Source organism: Anopheles ziemanni, chromosome 2 (assembly GCF_943734765.1).
Source record: "Anopheles ziemanni chromosome 2, idAnoZiCoDA_A2_x.2, whole genome shotgun sequence".
Lineage (NCBI taxonomy): Eukaryota > Metazoa > Arthropoda > Insecta > Diptera > Culicidae > Anopheles > Anopheles ziemanni.
This window is the reverse complement of record NC_080705.1, coordinates 81,717,542-81,742,734: the sequence shown is the minus strand read 5'-3', so window position 1 is coordinate 81,742,734 and position 25,193 is coordinate 81,717,542. Positions and strand designations below refer to the sequence as shown.

The window sequence follows — 25,193 nt, the reverse complement described above, 5'->3', positions numbered from 1 at the left end:
ATGTTATAATTTTTTTCTCTTTACGCACCAATGTTGTTCTACAATTCCTTTCCGATTTTTGTATGTGTCTCCCAAATCCGTAATAAAGCTTAAGGAAAGACTTTTATTTGGAATCGAATAGTGAAAAACATAAATTAAATTTGAACGTTTCAAAATTAAAGAATGTTTCCTATCAAAAGTCTACATCAATAAAACTCTTTCAAACACTCTGCTGGTCAGCTGAAATGTTTCTAACTCAACCACGATGATATTTTGTCTGATCACAAATCAAATCTCTTTTTATTAAACTTCACAAGGGGGTTTTCTTTGCAAGCTATTGAATACTTTAAAACATTTTATGTCATGTTTTCTATTCCTATTTGTTATATTATAGCTTCAAAATCAAGACAAATTGAGACAGATAAGTTGTACATTCAAGAAGGATAATCGAGTCGATGTTGTATCAACTGAGTTCAAAATAAATCGATAAAGTTTTATCTAAACAAAAGAGAACAGGAATTGGTATATTGAAAAATGAAACCATACTAAAAATAGAAAGAAAGCGTAAGCCTATTAAACTTGCTTAACGCTGCATCGTTCTGATCAGCTGGGCCCGATCCTGGGCTTCTGAACGGCTTCCAATCGTAGTTGGGCAAATTTTGAGCCACCGTGTAAGCAAATAAGCGTTGATCGTATTTGCACACAGTTTGCTGAATCCCGAAAGCACATTAAAAGATCGTGCCCCGCTTGCCTTTCACCCTGCGGGAGCTCATCCCCGGCTGATCCTGGTCAATCAAAAGCTGCACATGCATGACCGTTGCTAATAGGGACATTAGCATTCATGCCGCAATCGCACTCTGACCGCTATCTTTCCTCGAAGAACCCTGGCGAAACCAAAACAACGACAAATGCACATACACACACAATTAGCAGTGCTTCCAGCGAATGGAAAGCGGAACTGGTTTGGGTTAGGAAATGAGGAAGAAAATCGAGCCCAGTGGGCCGCACCATGGGATGGCAGGATCCATCGCGGCGCAGGATCGACGAAAGGACCGAAGAGCACCGAAGACGCACAAGAGCGCCGTGGAAAAGAAAGAAAAACCCCCGAACCACGGTGGAAAAACGTGACCGGGACGAAAGATAGGGATCAGTACATGTCAACACAATGAGAATGGGAATAAGTCGTAACCTTAAACAAACACGTCCTGGGAGACTAATTGATTTACCTGGCCCCGGTGTGTGGGTGATCCGGTGCTACCTTCGGACCCGCAAAAAAAAAGGATCGATCCCGATGGCCGAGGACTCCTAGAGCTACGCACACATTGGCCGCATTGTCTACGGTTCCACTCGGTTGCCAATGTTGGGAAGCCATGTTTTGAGGATCCTTTTTTTCCTCGCTTTCTTCCTTTCCCCCCCTTCCGAAAGGAATTGTGGATTTTTGTCAATTTCAAGCTTTGTTTTTGTTTTATTACTTCCATCATCGTCGGCTTCTATTTCTTGCTTCACTTCCCGGTGTTTTGATGCGTTTAGCAAAACCCGGAGGCTTTTGGCGGTGCCCCGATTGTGCGCTGATCTCTATACCTCTCGCCGTCACTCGGCCCAACGTCTCAAAGGAGGCCGATTTTTCCCGAAATTGTTTGGTTCCTAGGCACGTCCATAATTTCCTCTTGGGAAGAAACCCAACGATCACCATTATTATCGGCTACAAAGGATAAAGGGCACCGAAATTAACAAAACAATTACACCGCAATGGACAGACACGCACGTTTGAGCAGCGAAACATAAATACACCGAGCGAGAGTCGTCGTTTATTGAGTTACGGCTGTGATTTGCCAGCAGTTTTCCTCTGTCTCTTTAGCAGCAGTTCTCTTCAATCAAACAATCGTTTTGGGTTTTGCTCTTAAGGGTGCAAGGGTTCATTTGGGCATTTTGAAATTGTTCTGTATCGAAGGAGAAATCGTTCAGTACGAGACATTTTTCAAATGACAGTTAAATTTTCATCCTACAAAAAAATTATAATTTTTAAGTGATCTAGAATTTTGATAGAAACAAGGACAAGACATGTAATAAATGCTATGGAAAAGACAATTTTTAGTTTTTTGTTTTCCACTCTCGCCAAGTGAATAAAAATATTACCCTAACTAAGTGGAATGTTATTGGATTTACAAACTTAACAAAATTAATGAATGTATAAATAAACGTATCAGAATGTATAGATAAATGTTTATAGACATTAAACAATAAATCAGTGCTGCTCTCAATATTATTTCAATAAATCAAACATATCGAACAGATCGACATGGAAAATGGACAGGTCCATAAAATGCCAACGTGGCTGCGACCCGTCACCAAAGTTCCCAGGTAGCCAGCCAATTGCGGCCCGTACACCTTCTTTCAATATTTTTACCAATTATTAAGTAGCATTTGTCAGTAGGACGGAAAGGAACACCATAAAAAAACACCATTCTGCTTAGAAAGGATAGCTGAGAAAAAAGGAGTAGCTTGAAAGGACGAGAGAAGAACAAACTGCCACCGCAATCGAGGAGAGGAAAAAGCAAGTGTGGCCGAACAGGAATGTTTCACCGTTGCCCTGTTAGGATGGTTTAGGTGAAGGTTGGCTTCATTAGCTGCCAGGATTGCCGGCGGGAGTGTTTTGCTTCTTCTTTTGGTCGTTTTTTGATCACCCGAATGTGTGTTCGGACGTGATGACAACAAAAAGGATTAGGCTACCCTTTGCGTCGCACCGGTGTTTGTTTGTAACTCGAGCCTTCCGCAGGCAGCTACGTGCCTTTGAAGGGATTTTGGAACGGGAAAGGACGTCGGTCGTTTTTCCGCAAGATCGCTCCGATCAGCGGGCCGCTTGTGGAAGGAAGGGGGGGAAGGTGCGGGCTACGAAGGAAGGTTGTACGATTTATGATAAAAGTACGAGCTCAAACTCAAAACATTACACAGCCTTTGGGCGAAAAGCCGAAAGCCTCGAGCCTAGGAAAACTCGCCCGCTCATCCTCTAATGCGATGAATTATCATAAATATTTGTTCGAGTGGAACCGGAGGCGAAGGATTCTCGCCGGCGGGCGGATGGTGAGGAAGGGCCGGGGGAGTGGTAACAAATGGCCCATGGATGGAGGTGATGTTGTCTATGCTGCCGAAAAACAAAACGAGGAAACAAGTAACAATATCTCACGCTTTTGTTTCCCACAGGATTTGTTTCGGGCCAGGATTTTCCACAAAAACGAAAAACCCCATACCGCGTCGCCCGCCTCACCTCGAACCCCTGGCCTTGTGTATCGGTTGTTGGTGTGGCGAACGGAGCGCAATCGGGTCGTAATTGTCGAGGCTCATTAGACCAGCTTACGAGCGGTTGGTTATCCACTTTGGCGCTTCACTGCGCTGAACCATCGATTCGATTGCGCTTAAGACTACTTTTAAGCCCGAAAGGCACAATTGCGTTGCCCCATCGGCCGGGTTTCGGCATCGGCCGATCCGGTGCCGGGTCGGGCCGGAGTCAAAGATGTGCGTAATCGCGGGGCCGGAGTTAATTTGCTCTCCTAATAGCACTCCAAGTGCCAGCCAGCCGTGGCCGACAACCTCCGACAAATTGGGCCTCCGATAAACGAGTGCCTTTGTGTGGCTTTTCCAAGCTCGCGTTTTGAGGTTCGCTGAAGTAGAAAGCAATTAAACTTCGCTATTTTTGTATGTTTTTTTTAGCACACCAGGACACTATTGTAGTGTTTTGAAACGATTTGAAGTTGCAAAGGCAGGTATCCTTCCTTTTATTCATGGAGGAAATGGATCATCAGCAAAAAAGTATCCCATTACCAATAGACAGCACAAAAAACGTTGTAGATACTGTTATGTTTTATTTGCTTAAGCAGGAATATTTTGACATGATTGTATGGACAACTATATGGAAACAAAGAATGAAATTATTTAAAAATGGAAATTTTTAACTTTTATTTTATTTCACAAACATCACAACATGTTAAAGTTGTATGGACAAGATGAGAAAAATTCGTGATACCGGTTTATTGGTATTTAAAATACTCAATAAACAAAAATCACAATAGTGTTGAGATGTTGACTGGGTGAATCTTTTCTATTTGAAGAATATTTAGCCGGTCAATGAAGAATGTCAATGTTTTCATAAATGAAAGCTCGTAAATTGATAGGGTTTAAAAAATTGTTCACTAAGTAAACTTTTCAACTGAAATTATGGTACCTTAAAATTATGCAGAAAAATGCTTGCACACCAATCTTCACATCTAAGCAAATTAAAACTATTTCATAGTCTAGCAATTCGCTTTATGACACCATGTACACTTATCAAACTAAACTACCTTCCCGAACAGTAACACGGTTCTAACCTTCAAATGTTGCGCATGCAAATAAATTACCGTTCGCTTCTAGCGTTCTACACACTCCGTTCAGACGAAGCGCCGGCCGGAAAGCGCATAGCAAAAAGGCCACACTTCCGAGCCGGGATGAAAAGCGTGCAGGAGGGCCGAGCATTCCATTATTTTCCGCCACGCTGCGCAGAGTGCAGCAATTATGCGCAATATCATTAGAGCGGCGATCGCGTGGCACCCGCGGTGGCGACGAAGATGGATCTGTTTTCTCCTGCCAATTACGGCCTAATCACAGTCTGCCACTCGCCGGCTAAATGGTACTCGCGTTTAATGGTACGATTTTCGTTTGATGAATAGCAAACAATGACCAACCGGAACGGTTGCTTACCGGCGGATAACCTTCCGTGGTGGACGACGGAAGGGCCTGGTAGGGTTTTATCATTCCTGAGGCAAATGATAATCACTGATAGTGCTGCCTGATAAGGTTCATATCTTGCCCATCAGTTCAACGGGGTGCCCTGAATCGCAAGTGCTCTGAATTTATGAATGGAAGAGCATGAGTTAGAAATGTTATCAAGATAAGGAAATGCAGTCGATAGAGAAGCCAACAACAAGTGGAGTCTAAAGGTATGGTATGTGTACGAATCTTTCACTGCATACGGCTAAACACAAATAGTGATTCGATTCTCAAGAATTTCAATGCTGCGAGCTCGAAAACTGGTGAAGACCAAACTGGTTATTTAAAAAGAGGAGAAACGAAATCAAAACAAGTGTTCCTGTACGCATTTTTTTGACATATGGATTCTAGAATTGGCAAACAAAGGAAAGTTTCCTGAACTGATTCTTCCCCACTATAATTAAAAATATAACTTATGTTATGTACCAGGTTAGCAAGTTCAAACTGTAATTTTGAACTACTACTAAGCGCACCTTATGTGTTAGATATCTTGGTACATGTGTCAAAACTGATTTCGTTACCCCAACCCCTCAGCTTATCAAAAATGGGGTTTTCGTCGGCTTATCTTAAGATATTCCTTGTCCCCTACCTTAGTTTCGTTCAAACGTTCGGAGTAAACACAAATATTGTGAGTTGTTTTCGCTTCCTCAGTTTGGTTTTGATTTTAATTTGAGTTGTTCGGTTTAAAGGGATACTCAAAATGTTGACTATTCGTCCACTGATGAAGCCATTGCTGCTTCCAGCAGCGAACCGCGGTGCTGAAATACTTCGTTCGAAAACATCTCTTCCCGTGGTGGACGTAGACAAACCAGCGCAACTTCCCTACTCACCCTTCGGCAGTAAGCAATCGAGCCTGGGAGAGTGGACTGTGGCGCGGCTGGACGATTTGATGAACTGGGGTCGCAAAGGCTCCATGTGGCCACTGTCGTTCGGTTTGGCGTGCTGCGCCGTCGAGATGTTTCAATTCGCCGCCCCGCGTTATGATGCAGATCGGTTTGGGATGCTTTACCGGGCCTCGCCCCGGCAAGCGGATGTGATCATCGTCGCCGGAACACTGACGAACAAAATGGCACCGGCCTTGCGGAAGTTGTACGATCAAATGCCCGAACCAAGGTGGGTGGTATCGATGGGCAGCTGTGCGAATGGCGGTGGCTACTACCATTACTCTTACTCGGTTGTGCGAGGCTGCAACCGTATCATTCCGGTTGATATTTACGTGCCAGGATGTCCTCCAACTGCGGAGGCTCTGTTGTATGGGCTTTTACAACTTCAGAAGAAAGTCAAACGTATGCGGACCGTGCAGATGTGGTATCGGAAATAGAATTGATGTGAGCTTTTGTTGACTTGTGCAATAAAGTGTTAAAAATTCATTTGATTATAATATGCTGTGTATAATTTTTATCTCGTGGTATCATAAATGTAAATGAGCTCTCTATTATAATATTTAAAATGAAACTCAATCCAGAAAACTTTTCTTTTGCGAAACTCTTGTAGTATTTCTAAGAATTGCGTATTTAAATAAGTTAATTGCCTTTAGTTATGCCAGCAAAAAGTCATTCCTTATCAAGTGCTTTAATATGATGCATATAGTTTTTATCTAGACCTTTTTTAACTCTAAAGTCACGTAAATAATTTCTATTTCCAAAAAGTTTCTAAAAACCCTATGTTATAGGTAAAAATGTACAAATTGGCCCATTTAAAAACCAATGTTCCTAATTAGTGTTAAGTTGAACAATTCTATTTGTAAAACCTGGCCTGGCATATCACAAACCTTGGTATATTTATCGAAGCAGAGTATATTTTCCATTTAGTAGGCCTTATTTGTCTGTTTGTCTTAAAAGAACAAAGGTATCCTCAGCCTTTTTGGAGGAATCAAATCAAGGTAAAACCATTTATCGCTCTTAAAACACAATCAATATTTACTTTTACATTCAATGTTTCAAGACCCAACTGTTACCAAAATGGTGAACAATCGAGCCCTATTAAGGAAGGTGTTCTTGCTGCCGTCTTGTAACGTAGCTGTTCAAAGTGTTCGATTAAAGAAAACTCTTCCGGTGGTGGAAAAGGATAAGCCCGAGAAACTTCCTTACTCACCCTTCGGCGTGAAGCAATCGAACTGGGCCGATTGGACCGTCGCCCGGCTGGATGACGTGTTGAACTGGGGTCGCAAAGGCTCTATCTGGCCGCTGACGTTCGGTTTGGCGTGCTGCGCCGTCGAGATGATGCACATCGCTGCACCACGGTACGATATGGATCGGTTTGGAGTGGTTTTTCGGGCCTCGCCCCGGCAAGCGGATGTGATCATCGTTGCCGGAACACTGACGAACAAAATGGCGCCGGCCTTGCGGAAGATTTACGATCAAATGCCCGAACCACGGTGGGTGATCTCGATGGGTAGCTGTGCGAATGGCGGGGGCTACTACCATTACTCGTACTCGGTCGTGCGAGGCTGCGATCGTATCATACCGGTTGATATCTACGTGCCGGGATGTCCTCCGAACGCCGAGGCCCTGCTGTACGGGGTTTTACAGCTTCAGAAGAAAATCAAGCGCATGAGGACTTTGCAGATGTGGTATCGGAAGTAAGAACATTCATATACTCGCTTGCTCTGATGTAATCGCATATCGATGTCAATGAATAAAATGCTGGAAACAGTTGATTTGTTTGCCGGCGAATGTTTTCTAACTTTCGATTTTAGGACTTTTTTATGTTTCGTATCTGATAAAGAAATTAAATTTCAATTTTATTTTACGAAGTTGCCGTAACTTAAAAATTGTGTTCTTCTAAGCTAGAGTCTATAACTGTGTATCATAGAAGATTTTTGCAGTATAGTACAGTCCCGTTGGAAAAGACTTTCCAGCAGTCCAGTAAACCGGTACGAAATAAATTCGTCTTAATTTCGTTAGATTTTCCCAGGAAAAGTAGCATTACCCCGTAGATCTCACGACGGTAAATGGTGAAAAATCTCTTTTTGACTGACATCATCATCCAGGACATTTACGCGGCAATGCCTCACTTACGCAACCGTCGGCCATTAGTTTCAATTACGCAGCACCCGACGAACGGCTCTCGACGGCTCAATCATTTCGGCCTCCCCGCAAAGGAGCATACCCCGTCCGAGGTGTCCGTCAATTTTCCCAATCACCCGCAACCTCGGTGCGAGTGCGGAGGAAAAACAAAACCACCGGTAATTGGCACTGCTGGTGGTTGGCAGCAACGACGGTCATTTGGGCCTGACCTTCGCTCTCACGTAATGTATGCGCGCCCTCGGAACGTGTGCACTTCCGTGGTTAGGCTTTGATTTTCGCGCCCACTTACACGGAGGGAAACATTTGAACCGAACCGGGCAGCGGGCCGTTCGAACTGAAAAAGCCTCCCCGAACGAGTCTCCGCACGGCACAGTTTGTGTTACGGAGGTTCAGTAAGTTCCCCCATTGTTGGCCAATTAATCAAGTAGGACATGTTGGTCGATGGTCTTTCGGCACATCACCTAACCGCGATGCACTCTCTCGAGGGGTCGTCATAAATCTCGCGTAACCGATGGTCATTCCGCTTTTCGCAAGCGAAACCCCCGAAAGCTTTTTCCCGCCGCAGTAGCCCGCTGCTGCTGGTGACTCACTTAATTGGAGGTCATTTATAATGATTAATTTTTGACATTTCTCAGATTTCTTTTCAAGCAGCTCCCGCCGAAATGCGCATAAACGGCGAACGCTTCTCGGACGCAGCCTAATGATATCTCATTTTCCAGATTCCCAGGCTTTCATCGGTTGTGACCGGTGATGACCGGTTGGTATTGTGCACCCCTCTCCCCATCACAGCCCGAACAGGGGTTGATTTGTGCGGGTGCGAATTCGTCTGTCATTGGGAGAGCCCGAGAGAAGATGGGAACGCCACGAAACAGTCACACCGGATAGTAATCGATGAAGCCGATCATAAATATTTCGACCGGTTTTATTGCCGAATGATTCAACACTGCTTTGATGTGGCCATTTATGTGATAAGAAACATGTGTTTCGTTAGTTTCCTATAATGAAATTGGCAGTTCTTTTTTATTAGAGACGTTTGGTTGGAATTCTGTTTTAAACAGTTTGTTTTTATGCATTAACGACTCTACTGGAAGTTTATTATTAGTGCTTTAGTTTTCAAATGTTTTCCTTTTAATTCCTTCTTTTTCATTCATTTATGTTTTCATGTTTGTTTGGTTTTCGTACATTGATTTTAAAGTTTTCTTACGAACGTTTTATACACGGTCTAAAATCTTTTAAATTTTGTCAATATTTTCAGAAAATCCTAATCAGTGCAAGTTCATTTTTCATGTGTGTGCTTCAATTTTTAATTTTTTTCTTTTTCCATCATTTTTTTTAACCCATTCATTTTCTTCATTCTTTTATTATTTTGTTTTCGTACACTGATTTTTAAAAAGTCTCTTATGATTTTGCACGTTTTTGAATCTTTAGCATTGATATATTTCCAATATTTTTGTAGTAATGACCTCTTCGGTATTGTAAATGAAACAACAGGTAAAACCATATTGGTATGCAACGACAAGCAATGCTAATCTATTCAAATAACTTCACGATCGAGCGAATCTTCACCGAAACCATTAGTTGGGTACAGAACCACAGGGGCCAGCACTCGTGCAAACCAAGACGTTTGGCTCGAATCAAGTGCATTTCGCCATTAGACCATAGCCAATTAGAGGGCTTGAAGGTTCTTGCGTTCATAATCCATCGATGATCCACAGATTATTGTTGAAGCCTGAGCTCGCCAGCTTACGGCCGGTGGCCATAAAATGCCCGCTAGGCTTCGTGTGGGACACAGCACAGCACTGACTGGCGCGTTATTATTTCCCCATAACGAGGCGCTCCGGTTTTTTCGGTGCAGCATAAGTTCATAAATTACCCGCACCGTTTTCGTTACTGTAACGTTGCCGCGTGGTGAGGTGAGCTTTTGGCCGATCTTTCGTCACACTTCGATGCGTGTCATAAACTGTACGGAATGCAGCGGGTTTTTTTTCCTAACTTTTCCCTATTTTTTTGTTGGTCAGTTGTTCTCCTGTTTTCCTACCGGCCCTTTGGGGTGCTGGACCATTGTTACGACACATTGCGCGTTCCGAGAGGGGGAATGTTGGTCTGGGAACGGTCAGGTCAGTGGAGCTCATGGGCTAGTACATCAAACAATGATGCCGCGCGCTGAGAACAGGACCATTAGAACTAGAATGGCTTATTAAGTCAATAATGCTTATTAATCTAGGGGTAAATAAACATCGCTTCGACGGGTTTATCATTCTGTGGGGCACACGTTTTTCTTCTTTGTTTTCCTGTTCGGCCTCATTATCATTTACTCCTTCCTCGTTAGCCGCACAACTGAACTCTGTGTGGCCGATCGAGGAAGGCAAATGCTCCTATCTTGCTCATTTATTTTCGGCCTCTTGGGAGCTGTTTGTGGTGGGTATTTTAGCACAATGTGGTTAGATGATAAATGTTATGCTTTCGATGGGAATCTTAAAGGACAATTAAAAGAAGAAGGGTGAAGAAGAAATCGAGCTTTCGTTGCATGAGATCGTTTAATTACTATGCTCTTATGCAACTCAATGGAAAAAATGTATTATGTTGGATAAAACAGTTAGAAGCCAAGACCGGTCAGAAATGTTAGAAAAGGAATGTTTCGTTGTGTTATGTATGCCATTATCATGTTGTTAAATTTTCTGTGGCACTTTTCTGGATAAGAATGTAACGAAAGCACTACGATCATCGATGAGTGCAAATAAAAGCCCTTGATAAATGCAATTCTCATCTCTGGCAGTTTCAAAATATCTTATGGGTGACACACACACACACACACTCACCCTCGTTTGATCATAACAACCGCATCAAGATCTGAGTCAACGGGTGGCAGCAAATTACTATATTGTCCATTTTTTGTTAACAACCTCAAACCGATAGTTATGAATCCGTGAATGCGAAAATAAAATTAAAGCAAATCACAAAGGGGGCGCGCGAAGAAATGTGGAATTCCTGGTCACTGAGAACCTGCATGCTGTGGGTACTCCATGTTTTTTTTTTATCGTCCGTCTGATGCTTTTCGTCCGCAAACTGAATGTCGACGAGAATGTAATTTACATTCCATGATGACACCGAAAAATGAAATCAACGCCACCGAAGGAGGTACGCCGATGGACGGGTGGGAAATTGTAATGCCCCAAAACCGTACAGACAGGACGCACCGAAGTCGGAAGTTGCCAGTGGAAGTGAAACGAAACGGGGTGGAAACTCATAAGGAGCATTAATAAGGTGAGAACGGTTTCCAGCTCTCGTCGGCTAGCATATTTTTGGATAAAAAGGGCCCTACACCGACAGCATTGGGTGAACGAATGAAATGGAACGAAGGCAAACGGGCTTCGAGTGAATGTGATAGGCAGAAAAAAGCCCATGAGTGCTGAAATTCAATCAATCAATCTCGATCGCTCGCTCGAGAATTCATTGAATTCATTCGAATTAATTGATGAAATCCAATATTAGCCACCGTTGATGGTCCTGGTATTTTCCTTCCCTCCTCTATTCCTTCTCGCCAGCCACATCCTTCGTAGTTTGGTCTTCACCCACGAAAGCACAGTGGGCAAAGTGGGATGGACATAATTTGCAATATTTTGATCTTAATTACCCCTTTGGCTCGGAATATTCAATCTAAGATTTTATTTATTTTAATTTAAATAAATATCTTATGTGTCAAGAACTACATTTTTGAAATAATTACTCATCAACTCTTGAACTTTTGGAAGAATTTTTCAACCACTTTTTTGTGAAATTCTTTTGGGAATAAGTACAAAAATTTCAATTATTCTTTATACGTTACAAAATTTGCATAAATCATAGCGATTTACAACCTTTGAAATATCCAATTAACATCAACTTAATATTCCACGATATTATAATAATCCAATGGGTTGAAGAACTATAAATCATAAAATATATTTGAAACTCTTCAATTTTGGGTTTATCAACGAGAAGATAGAGGTCTTCTGTTTGCTAAAACAGACATAATTTGTCGAATTCTGCTTGTTAAAACAGACATAATTTGGGCCATTTTCAACATAATAACAAACGAACATGAGAAAATATATTCAAAGTGAATGGAGCAAAGCCTTTAAAACATACATGAAAAATGTACAATTATCTATAAATTCCCAGTTGTTCATTTCCAATCACATAATATGTTTTCAAAAAAAAAAAAAATGAGAAGCGAAATGTCCAACCGTTCATCCACACGGCGTTCCACTGTGCAGGGAGGACACGCATACAAAATCACACGCGCCCGCGGCCATACTTTGTGTTATGAAAACAATCGAAGATATCGCAAAGGGGTTTCCTTTTCGGACGCACTCACAACACCCGCACCCTCTACCTTCCATTCACCCACACCCAATCGCTCCGCATCCAACGGAGCCGGTACGAACTTTGATCATCGGCTCTTGAGAATCGGAACCCTCCACCGGCCACTCCGCCTCATGCCCACGGCTATTTGCAGATTCGATCACCCAAAATTCATCACCACCTCAAGGTGCGCATCTCAGCCCAGCCCCCCCTTTTACATCTTCATCCGGCCGGACACGGCCGGCGCATTTCTGCATCGAAACAGTCCGATTCGTTCCGTTCCGTTTCGATCCGATCGCCGCGCCGCCCGCAAACGCCCATGTCCTGGCCACCGGTTCGGAGGGGGGGCCCGGACGTGTCTCGGACGAGGCTGCTGCTGCTGCTCTCGAAAAAAGGTGTACGAAATGTATAATGGTGGGCATAAGTATGTAATAACAGTTAATTGAACCGGCATCATTTGATTTCATTCAACAAATACTTTAAAGTACGCTTCTTTCAAGCTGCGTTATGAGCCTTCCCGATGAGCACCACATTTCTTACCCCCATTCTGGCGTTATTATCGTGCCCTCTGCCTCGGCGTCGCCTGGTCGGTGCGGTTTGCGGAAGCTGCCGGGGATTCCTTCTTCCGCTTTTCTCGGACGCGCGCGGCAACCGAAACGCACAGAGGGACTGACATTTTCCCACACTCCGGTGAAGCGTTGGAGTGCGCCGGTTTACCCGTTCCGAAGGGTTGGGGGTGGGAGTTTTCATCTGCCTACCCCCTCGACTCCCTCCTACCGACTTTGTTTTAGTTCTTTTCTCTTGCTTTCCCCCGCTGCCTGCTTCATCCTACCAGTGTTATCCGTTGCCCGCGCGTGATCGTTCTCGTCCGATGATGGTTCCGAAGGCACATTCACCATCCACACACACACATCCACTGATTGATTTTGGCCTCCCAATCAATCAGTGATTTTTCTGATCTCGCCACGGGGTCGCCATCCTGGCTCATCTTCAGGAATTATCGCTCCCGAGCGAAAAAGAAAAGGAAAAGAAAGAGATCGACGATCGTTATCTTCCCAGTAGTTCCCCTCCGCTCGTTTTGGCGGAGGGACACCTTTCCCCTTTGACGGGCTGTTGGTTTTGTTTTTCATCGCCTACTTTATTTTTCTTTCTGTTCCTTTCGACTTCTTTTTCCTCGCGCCAGGAGCCTTTCTCCGTGGCGTCGGCAGCGGCCAGAGAGGTGGCGGCTACCGTTCTGCTTTGCATTTGTTGTTTGCCGACAGGCGCGATCCGGTGTGATTTTCCCTCTGCCATATCTCGGATGTTTTTCCACCCCTACCAACCGGCTGGAATGTGTGTTTCCTGGGAGCGCAAGCATAAGACACCCACACGATCATTAACGGCTTCGGGGAAGCGAGAAGAAACAATAATGATTAAAAAACAACTGCAACTCAGGAACTAAATAACAGACCAAAAACAAAAAAACACGAATAAAAGAAAACACCTCCCGCTACGGTTGGGGTGTGGGAAATTTTTAGCCCTTTTCCGCGGCTCGATTCCGGCGGCCGGCTGTCCGGCACAGTGACACCCGATGATGACGCCGATGTCCCGGAACGGCGCGGCAACATCGATTGAAGCCCGCCACGTTGCGTGTCGAATGGGACTCGGGTGGAAGGCAATTTTCGTGCACGCGGAGACGCGCGCCGTTGTGTGTGTATGCCGAATTAGGTTTGGCCCAGCAGCCAGGAGTCTTTGTCCTTTGCCGCCCCGGCCAGGCTGATGACTTCAGTTTCTCACCCAATTAAAGCGTCGGGTCGCGGGATTTTTACCTCCGAATCGAAAATTACACGAAGCATTAGAAACTAATTTGTTCAATTGCAATACCAATGTCACGGTGAGCTATTGCCGGGATGGTTTGAAGCTGGTGCGTCAATTTTTTCCCATATTTTAGAACGTGGATAAGGTTAAAAAAAAGGTGGTTCCATGTGGGTAATTTGTAATTAATCTACACTTTATGATTTTTGTTCTACATTATATTGTATAAAAATCCATAACATCGATCGGGGATCGTTAAACGTCATAAGAAAATTGACAGATCAATGGTCGGTTTGTTATCTGCATCCAAAAAAAGCATAACAAACCGATCTTTAATCTGATAATTGCAACGCTGATGAGGTTCAAAAACCCTTATCGGTGTTTATGGACTCGGTATCTCAGTTTCACAACGCTTTGATGGGCTAAACAGTTTCCCAGTCGGGTTGAACGATTATTTACGAAGTTTAAAGCGACACTCGACAGGTCACAGTTAGATCTCTCCATATAAATACCCTATGTAATGATCATTCCGACACTTTCACTGGCTAAACGAACTTTTTTGCACTTGCTGCGGCGTGAAAGAATATTACGATGGCCGACTTTCTACTTTCTAGTAACACTATACACTTTCCAGGGCTACCAGATTTATCTAAATAATGCTACCCAAACGAGAGAAATAACATTTTCTAAATTCATTTAATAAAATCGACACGCACCCTGTATTTTAAACTGTCTACGATATGATTTGTTTTTATTTAATCAATTTTTGTAGTCAATAAATAAACTAAGGATATTTTCGTCACACAAAATTTCATCATAAATCTTACTTTATAGCTACTTTATTACTGTAAATATAATGTACAAGCAAATAAGTAATAACGATGTAACTATCGTTAGCAGTCACATTTGAAACTATAATTTAAATGAAGGATCAGCAAAACTTCACTTAGAATTGTCTCTCCCGCCATACGCAACATGAGTTATTGCCAAATGTTCAAGTAGCAACGAAAATAAGCACCCCTTTCAGCACATAAATAATTTCGCCTCAACCAACCAAGCAGCGCCCGAAATACAGTTGCGTCCATTTTGCGCGAACGCATTTTCGGCTCCGTCGCGTACCAAGTGTGCCCGCTTGTGCTTGAAATACGTAATTTTTTCCAGGGCAGCCTGGCGAAAGAATGTAAAGTCTTGGCAAGCGGGACCGCGTGCCGAAAATTTGGTGCCAGCACACGCGACCCGCCCACCTTCTTCTTCCTCCGGGCCAAGATCGCCCAGCGAGGATCGCACCCGCAAGACTCCCGCGACTGCCTAATATTTTACTGTTTTTCACCCTCTCGAGAAAGGAGTGAAACGTAAGAATTGAACTAAGCAACCCGAAAATGAAGAGAAAAACCGTTAAATGTTTTAATGCGCCCCCTGCCAACGCACAACAAGTAATGACCTTTTTGTCGTTCGCCTTCCGCCGAGTCTCGTGGGGAAGCGGGAAGGACGAGTTTCGTAGAAAATGCAGCGCCAAAGTAAAACCTCGTCAATTTGTTAAACGATGGAAATATAAGCGATGCAACCGAAATGCATTTGCACATGCGTATGCATTGAAGCGTCCGAAAGTACGAACCGCATCACGTACCAACTTTACTTTCTTCGGATTCGTTTTGTTTTGTTGCAATTGCAGATGGTGATTAGGATTACAACAAAAAGACGTTGTTCCAAAATTTGATCTCACCGATATGCGTAGGCAGGAAAATGTTGTGCCGAATACTTATCGACCCCCATTATTTACATATACACCGACGTGTTGTTTTCTTTTCCGTTCGCCAGTAGTAATATAAATATGGTGCCAAATTTTGGCAAACCCACCAGCGAAAGCCAAACATTTCCCCTTTGATGTCAGTCGGTCGAATGAATTTTCTGAATACCAAATTCTGCCGGCAAAATAGTTTGCCGAGCGAAACGGTGAACACCTGTTCCGCTGCCCGAACGATGTGACGAATATGTTGGGGCAACGTCGTCGGGTGAGTTAGGAAAATGAGGTTGACGCGGAACGGGTGAAGGATGACCCGCCGCCGAGGCCAATCACCGATAATCGGTTCGGTTGGACGGCGTTGCAGGAAGTTGTTTAACAAAATACAGAGGGTGAAGAGTTTTGAGACAGTCGGTATGAAAATTTCAAAAATTACATTAACGGCCGTAACGGTGCTTCGGCGAATGTTCTACAGCTCAGGGAACCCTCGAGGCATGATACCCTTTGCTGATCCATTGGCGGACAATTTCTAGTTATTTGTTTACATCATTCGTTATTTTATTTTTTTTTGGTAAATGATGAGACAATTTTTCTTAAACATATCGTATACAGAAAACAACCCGAAAACCACCACCTAGGTATGAAGAAAAATTTAAGAAAATATATTTTACAATCAAAATTGTCAAATTAAACGATAAAGGAATTAAAAAGTTATAAATTATGAAACATAAAAATAACTTAATGAATTGAATGTAAACTTCATCCACCAACAGATTTTTTATGAATAAATTGGGGGAATCCCTAGAACAATTCTTTAGCACGTTGTGATATCAAAGAAGACCTTTGAAAAACGCATAGAACATGCGCAACGTCCCATCGTTGCCGCAGCGGACGGGGAAGCCAAATTCCAATGTTTTATTCAACGTGAGTTGAATTCGATAAAACATTAAACGCATGCTCATCGGCATGTACGGCAAAGGAATAGCACACAAAAACAAGATGTGTTTCTTTTTTTCATAGAGTATTTTTTTAATATGATTTCCCATCCGTCATTGATTACGGTTGGCAACTTTGTTGTGAACACACACACAATTTTTGATAGGTATCCATCACGTAACGGGCATTGTGGTAACGAGATTATTCAAAACAATCGTTCACGGAACATTGTAATTATATGTTGTGTACTGTTTTGCAAAGCAAAGGGTGTTTGTTGATGAAGGAGGAAAATTGATAATAGAAGTTGTAAACGTTGGGTGTTATCTTAACGACACGCGCTATGAGTTTCTTAGAAAAGAAAAAAAAAGTAGTTTATAAATAATGCAGAAAAAATCGAACTTAAACTCATAATTGCAAAGAAACGAGTGTATAATACATATTAAGTCTAACGAAACATAGCAACCAGAACAAATTTGAATAAATACTTAACTTCTTAAAAGTCTATTTCCCATGTGGTGGAGTTTCAATACCACAACGAGCTTTCGTTAGCATAGAGCCGGCTCTCCCAGTAAAATTCTCTTGCTTTGATCGACGACATTTGTGAGGAATTTTTTCTCGAACACGAGATCCTCGCGACCTGTCGATCTCAATGTTTATCGGTCTTATCGCACCAGACACTTGCACATCATTAAACTCGCACACGTCGCGGGCACATTTTTATCGCGATGCGGTCACATTTTCGTACTCAATCTTGCCATCTCGATGACATCTCCGGTTGTGCCGAATGCTTGGGGTGGATTTTTATTATTTTATTTTGCGTGCTTCACAGGAACCATTAGGACGTTCTGGGAGCGAGAGGCGGCGGATGCGAAAGGACCCAGTGCAGTGCCAGGCACCAGGTGGTCGTGGCCAGCACGAGCAGCAAATGGCCGTTACGAAGAACGTGAGCGTGGTGGGGAGGCGAGGAAAACATGTTCTTCCATCCGTCCGATCGGAGGGCCCTCCGACAACCGTTCATTGATTTGAACGCGTGCGCGAGTGATCATTCCTTCGCGGCTGGCCGACACCAGCGTTTCCACCTGCCAGAAAATCGCCGATCGAGCGGAGGGTATATTAGGGAGAGGAAAGGGAGGAGTGCGAGGGTGCGCATAAATGCATGCAAGTCCGAACGAAGCACACATTGGCGTATCGGCATACGCACATGAATTATGGAACGAGTGTTTTGTCCCGTGCGCTGCATTTTCAATCGACCGCCTTGGCCCAACCGAAGTGTTTGCCTCCAGGACTCGGCGGCTCCTTCCAGCGATCGCAATCGGCCGAGGTAACTGGTTTTTAATTATCTCACCCCGGGAAAGTTCTCCACCTCGTTGCTGCGAGAGGGATTTTTAATTCCACTCGGGTAAGTATCCTTGCACGTGCGTGGTCTTCCTCTGCACGAAGCGTTTGGCCGTTTGGCTCGTGCCCGGTGCCACATGTGGTGGCCCCCCAGTCCCCCGGTTTGTGCAGTGAATGTTTCTTCATATTTTGATTTTATGTATTCAACACCCCCCCCCCCCTCCCTCCCCTCTCCATCACTTGCCCATCCGACAGCGCAGAAAAGCGAGCTCTTTTCTTGTGCAATCAAAAGTCCTGCGTCGAATTGTCTGCATTGCCGAATAAATTAGCAAAAACCCCTCGCACGGTTGCCAGTGCAGGTGGATGCATTTACCGTTATGATGCATCCTTGATTTCGACAAGCCGTGTTTCTGCGTTTTTGCTTGTATCGTCAAACAATGGCTGCCCAATTGAATTATTTTTTTCTTTCTTGTGCGCAGAATTGGCAAGAATTTCGCATTGGTTTTAAGCATGTGTTGTTCAGTAAATATTATTTTGCGTAATTGTTGAATGTAATGAAAGTTCTTGGAAACTGCGTGGAAGCAATACCGGTTGTGCTCGGAATATGAATAGAATGATAATCAATGTTTCGCGCGACATGTGACCAGAAAGTGTGCATTCGCATAAAAACGAAGCCTGAAAAAAGTGTAGCAGATTTCCTAAAACAATGTATTGCAATTTAAACTCTTTTCAATCAAATTGAATGTAAAACATTCACTAACTTACAGACTAAAAAGGAATAAACAAATCTTCGAGTTGATTCAATGCATGTCATACCGAAAATCAAATCATAACAAAAACGTAAAACAAGACATTCGAAATAATAAGAAGCAAAAGTGATTGGAGTTGAAGTTACTTAACTAAACACAAGAATGAAATATTCGATGATTAGTAAACGGTTTCAACGATCATATAATTGAATGATCTGGACGAACATTAAGTTTTGCGAGCAGAGATAACATGGGTTATTTAATTGAAAATACAATTTGAATGATTTTTTAATGACATTACCGAATCGCATTGTTAAAAATTGCAGTACTATAGGGGAAAGTGTGTATTGAAGAGAAAAAAGCAATATGTTAATATGTGATGTACGTTTTGATCGCTATACCTTAAACCCCGGTTACAATTAATTCATGATTCCCCACCATACAAACCAATCAAAATCTCCCCTGAACACCAACCCGTCTTGCTATTCCACCCCTTGCTGCCACTTTTAACTTTGACAGACAAATTACATGCAATTATTCGATCGATTAACCCCTTCAAGGCAGGCGCTTCACAGAACGGTTGGTACGAGCCCGACTTATCCGACGGTCCGTGAAATGGGACATGCATATGCATAACGAATGAAAGTTCGATCGTCTTGGGTCGTCGGAGAACGACGTGACTCGTCGCTGGTGCCATATGCTGCCAGGACGGCTCCGAACCGGAAGGATCGCACGCCGGGCCGTGTGCAGCCTTTCGATTTCCCACGCAACGGATCAGGATCAACGGCGGTGCCGGCTCGTCAACCGACCAATCAGTCAATCAATCGGCCGGGAAATTGAACCCTTTCACGCACGAACGCGAAAGGGGAAAAGGAGAGCGGAGCACCGTTTCCGAGGTGTTGACAGTTGGCGGTGGGTCGGAAAAAAAGACGGAGAACGAAGAAAATGAAACAACAACCTCCAATTGCTCCTCAAAGACATCCAATTTTCGGGGGAACTAATCGTTTACAAACAGTGGTTGTTTCGTTCCGTTTGTGGCTGTTTGGTTGGATAATTATTTTCGGGTGTATTGGGTGTATCATCCCGAACCCAAAACGACACGAACGCACGCGCTGCCGAAAACCCAATTGAAGTCCGCCGGTGCGGTTAGTATTTTACTGGCTTTTCTCGATAGTCATAACTCGCGCGTTTTTATGGCCGGAAAAACTGCATTCGAAGCCGATTGATGTTGCGTGTGTCGCGCTATACTAGTCGAGGTCGCCCTCCCCGCGCGCCAGCAATGTGTCAACAAATAAGGACGGTCTGCTGCGACCGCGCTCCAAGGAGCATCCGATGAAAGGGAAAAGAAGAAAAAACGTGAGAATGAAAAACACAGTTGATGGCACGGGCATCCGACGCGCGGACTGCTTGGCACTAGTTGACGGATCAGTACTTCCGTCCTGCTTCGTCAATGATCCGTATCCGCCGGTTTGGAAACCGAACATCGCAACACATGCCGACGCGGCGCAGAGTGCACGGGAAATGCAGTGCTCATAAAATAGTGATATTTACGATTTTTTTCGCTCCTCTATTGGTACGTTTTCTTTGGAAGGCCGAGTTCAGCTTATAGTGGTTTGTTAGCTACAAAACGAACTGATTGTGAAAAGTTCATGTGGTGGTTATGCAACAGATCAATGGAAGTTGTTTCAAGGGTTCTTTATTTACGTATTAATTTTGACTCAAAGTATACATATAACTTTTCATGCTCTTTATTTCAATTCTAAGTGTCAATAATTTTAACATGTTGACTGCCACCTTGTTTTGGTATATTTTTTCTATAATTATTTCTGATAAAAGTTTTCTTTCTATTTCTCTTTTTGATAAAAGAAAACACTAAGATTCCCAATTATCAGAGTAAAGCAGATTTGGATTGCTGTTGTTACTTACAAAACGGGTGACGTGACAGTCAATCCAAGGACAAGACTTGGCGATGCTTTTAAATGTTTTCATATCTTTGACCATTTTTGTTGTGTAATATCCTTCTACTACCGTATTTCTAAAATGTTCTCGAACAAATTTGTGTGGTAGGAATTCTTGTTTCACATTTGGTAAAAGTATAGGTAACAACATTGTTATTTTCGGTAATTTTGAATTAGAAATGCTTTATCTCTTAGATGAATAAATCGTGACCAAAACCTATAAAAATGTAGTTGTTGTCAACATCATTAACCACTGATTTTGGTATCAAACACTAGGTATGAAAATATCAACAGGATTTAAGAACTTCTGATCTTACAAATCGACACCTACACCTAGAAGAATTTCATCAGAATAATATATACTTTCAGAAACCACTGTTCGGGTCGAAAAACACTCCTCCACAAACTCAAGCTGCACGGGGAAAAGTTCTAAAATAGATTGTAAATTTATAGCGCAAACAACTGCTAGACAATACAATCCTCACCATCTTCAAGCGATGGCACTTAACGCACCGCGCGCAGAGGAGGAAAAACAGTTGCCCGAAGGAAAGCTGCCACACATTACCGCCAAAGCATTCGGGCCGTCAAAAACTCGGGATGGACGTATCCTTGTCTTCCTACGTTCCACGGATTTGTCCTGGACCTTTCTCCGACGCCACTCGGGCTTGCCGACGGCAGTCTGTCGATCGAGCGGCGGCCGCGTCCGTGTGGCGCGTGCAGGTTGCACCGAAACGGGAAAAGCATATCCTTCCCGGACGATCGGTGCCGCCAGCATTCCCATAAACTACGTCACGTTCGTGTGCGGCAAACGTGTTTTACGGGCAGAAATAATTTGCTCCGGCCAAACCGGGAATAGAGTTGAACAAATTTCTCCGAAACCCAATGGCAGGATGTGTTAAGTCGGTGCGTTTTATTTTTCTCATTCGCCCGTTCTGTCGTCTGCTGGCGAAACGTCAAGAACCGGCACGGTATCGGAAACTAAGAAACCAATAAAGTTAAATAATTAATTTTTATTGCCATCCGCCAGTTTGGTGAGGCGCGCGCGCCAGCCGTATCCTTTTCCTTTCTTTCTTCGCTTTTTTTTTTCTTTCGTCCCTTCTCAAGAGGATCCTCGCGTGAACGATGACGCCTGCAATCGCCTGCAGAAGCAGACAGCGTCGGGTTTGATGGACAGATGATAACTTCTGGAAAACTTTCACGTCCGAAAGTGCGAGTGTCGGAACGCAACACATGTGGTGTTCAATTTGGCTCGCCTCGCGACTGTTGGTAGTCGTTAGAGCATTTAAAAAGGTTGGCAATCGGTATATCCTTCGCCGGTTCGGTCCGATCGATCGAGGGTGGCTCTCGGAACGATCCGAACATCGTCTACCGGCGCCTTCGCACTTCTCGCTCCTCGTGACGGTCGCGTTTTGTAAGCCGTCCGATAACAATCGTTTACGAGCTGAAGGTTAGGGCAATAATTTTATGGCGCGGAATCACGCACATCCTGGCACGACCGAGAAGGGCATAAACCATGCCCCAGAAACATTTTTTTCAATGGTTCTAATAAGCAGAGCAATGTGAGGTAGATGAGTGGTAGGATTGAAGAAAGAAATTCCTACCAATGTTGAATATTATATAAAAAAAAGGAAATTTTTCTACTTCGAATTTAAAAATTTCATTCATTGTTGAATATCCGAGGATTCTGGAACTTTTATTGTTTATGAAATTTTAATGTATGTTTCTGTCTATCAATAAAAATACTCTTCTGCTATCTTATTAAGTTTCATGATTAATCCAGGAACCATATTTATTGCTAAGATTGATGATCGGTTGTTTAAATACAATTAAAAAGGCTCCCACAACTAAATTTCATTGACTATGATGATTTATAGGATTGTTATAAGGTTAAATCAGTGGGATCGTAAATAACATTCACTTATTTTTTTCAAAATGGAAGGCATAGTTGTAAAAATCGCTATTGACATTCATGGGAGTAAATTTATCAATTTTTAACTCATTCATCGCAAGCTATTAAAATCACCCAACAGAGGATATGTTTCAATAAAGAACCGGTAGCAAAGGCAAACAAACAGGGCCGATTTCCGGCCTGATTACCTATCGGCATTGACATAAATCTCGGTGGATGAAATTGATTACATTATTCATGCCAAACAAATCCTCCCGTTCGCTCGATTCGGAACCACTGAGCCGGAACTTAACCTTCAGACGGTAGCGTCAGTGGGTCAGAGTGCCGGCAGTGCGTTCGCCTGCCAACATATCGCACGTAATACACCTTTCCTCCTCTCCGCTCGGCCGCGGGTTGGAATTCTGCTCACGTCTCCGAGGAGCCGAGTCTGATCGATGGTTTGGTACCTGCCCCTCACGAGGGAAAATCAATAGCCCGGGTTCGCATCCTTTCAACGCGACGCCGGTTTCGGTTCGCCGGAGCCCACACCAGAACGCCATGTGGCCAGTGGCTGGGGTCACCGGTTGAGCGGTAATAAAAACGTTGTTTTACTACAACATTAAATTGGCGACGAGGACAACCCGTCGGTGACGGCGTCTCGTACGGAAGGACCGCAGAAGGTGCTCGAAAAGGGCACGGGAAAAAATACATTGGAACTGGGACAACTACGCCCACCGCAACCCCGTCCGTGGCCGGGTTTTGGGTCCTCTGCAAAGGTCCCACACAGCGAGGTTGACAGGTTCAAGGACCAGCGCCATCTGCCGTGCATGTCGCGTATTTCGCTTCTCTACCGAAGGTGAAACCTAAAAGGATCCAACAATGCCGGCGCGTGCACGTGCGGCAGTGCGATCTTGAAGGTGGTACCAGGTATTTCGAACAACTGCCACCACCAAATGGCCACATCAATCCATCTACAGTGGGACAGTTTGTCGATTCGATGGATTTTCCACGGTTAGTTTATAAACTGTTAGTTCCCTTATGCTGGCGAACCTCTTCTCTGGAGTAGGCGAATTTCTGACCTCAAGTATCGGTTGAGGTGCGGCGGAGAAAAACAAACAGAAGATCAACTCGAAGAGATTGTCCGAGTGGCATGGTGCGGCTGCCGAAGTCGAACAGATCACCGACATCTGGACGCACCCGATGGACGCCGGCAAATGGCAGGCAGAGGCAGCACCTTTGCGAGGTGGCGTGATAGGGTAGGATATGACCTAGATTAAAATCTGGATCCTTCCCGAGGCACGGTGTCGGGTTACGGTGGGCTCGAAAAATCTTGGCCTAAAGATAACTCCCGATTCAGCCTTCCGACAGCCGTTGCGAGACCGTAGATGCAATCCGAAACGCTACGCTACCACGCGCGCACCTTTCCGACTCGACGCTCTATCATGTTTGTCATCGGGCTAATTTGTTTCTAATGAAGCAAGACCCGGCGTGATACATTGTGTCGGGCGGTAAGTGGAGACTTGAGCGCGTTGTAGTGCTAATTTTTTTCTTATCGCCCATCATCAGCTGTTGCCGGTGGCTCGTGGTAGCTGTCCGTCTGCCTGATGGTCCGATCTGATCGGTGACCGACCTGATGCAACGGATCTCGGTCCCATTCCTCGGAACTCTCCCGTTGCCAACATCCAAATAGGGCGACGAACGAAAGGTGAAACACAAACAGAACGTCTCAAAACCGTCCGTAACTTGATCTTCCGCTCGCCATGGAGGAGCCCACTTTGAGGATTTCGGCAAATTTTGGCCATCTGTAGAATTTTTGCAGTACCATTCGAAAACTCGAAGGACTTTTCTGGTTACTATTTAAGCAAGAATCTGTAGAGGTTCGATTTTGTATGGTCTTTTGACAACTTTTCTACTGGTCTTATCTTTTGTAAGGAAGCTTTATTAAGAATTAACAACAGATTCTCATTAAATAAAATAAAATTTTAGTATCCCTAGTTTTCTCGTATCTATGGTACCTAGTGTTTCATGGTTTAGTAGAAGATCGATTCCGTAACAACTGTTTTAACGTAGTTGTTTATGAAATAAATTGGCAATGTTTGTTTTTTTTTGTAACTTCACTTGTTTATGCTGTCTTGTTTATGCTTTCTTGGTTGTAATGTAGTTGATTTTATGCATTGATTTCTTCATTAACTCAATATGTCTTATATTTCACTTTGGAATTCATCTTAATTTAAGATTACTTGTCACTTCCAATTTATTGTTATGAAAAATATATATTTTACATACTCGATCAAACTAGAAGTATTCCAATCACAAAACCAGGAGAGAAATTAAACCCTATTAGTAGAGAACAATCACTTCCAGTGGAAAAATAACTCATTATAGACAAAGTGTTTAAAAGCGAGCACAATGCACATACGTGATCGTTAGACAATACATACTTCGCTGAACTTCACTTCAATGCACTTAAAGTTGAAATAAACTGCCCTTAAACAACCTTCCCTTTCCCACTTTACCCCACCGCCACCGTCGGGACGCGTAATGGTGACAATTTGTCGAAGATTGCGAACACATCCTTGAAGAACAAAACACAGAATATGATCCTTCCCCGGACGGGAACGACGCACTTAAACGTAC

General features: G+C 43.6%; 3 protein-coding genes across 3 annotated transcripts in view; 2 read left to right on the top strand and 1 right to left on the bottom strand.

Annotated features, from left to right (window-relative positions):
* Window positions 1-25,193, bottom strand: part of LOC131281645 (protein rhomboid) — an 83,671-nt gene that overhangs the window by 51,066 nt on the left and 7,412 nt on the right. The window lies entirely within an intron of this gene.
* LOC131281647 (NADH-quinone oxidoreductase subunit B-like) lies at window positions 5,483-6,103 on the top strand. The gene has a single exon (XM_058310994.1). The coding sequence runs from the start codon at window positions 5,483-5,485 to the stop codon at window positions 6,101-6,103; it is 621 nt and encodes a 206-aa protein (XP_058166977.1).
* Window positions 6,744-7,367, top strand: LOC131281646 (NADH-quinone oxidoreductase subunit B 2-like). Its single transcript, XM_058310993.1, has one exon. The coding sequence runs from the start codon at window positions 6,744-6,746 to the stop codon at window positions 7,365-7,367; it is 624 nt and encodes a 207-aa protein (XP_058166976.1).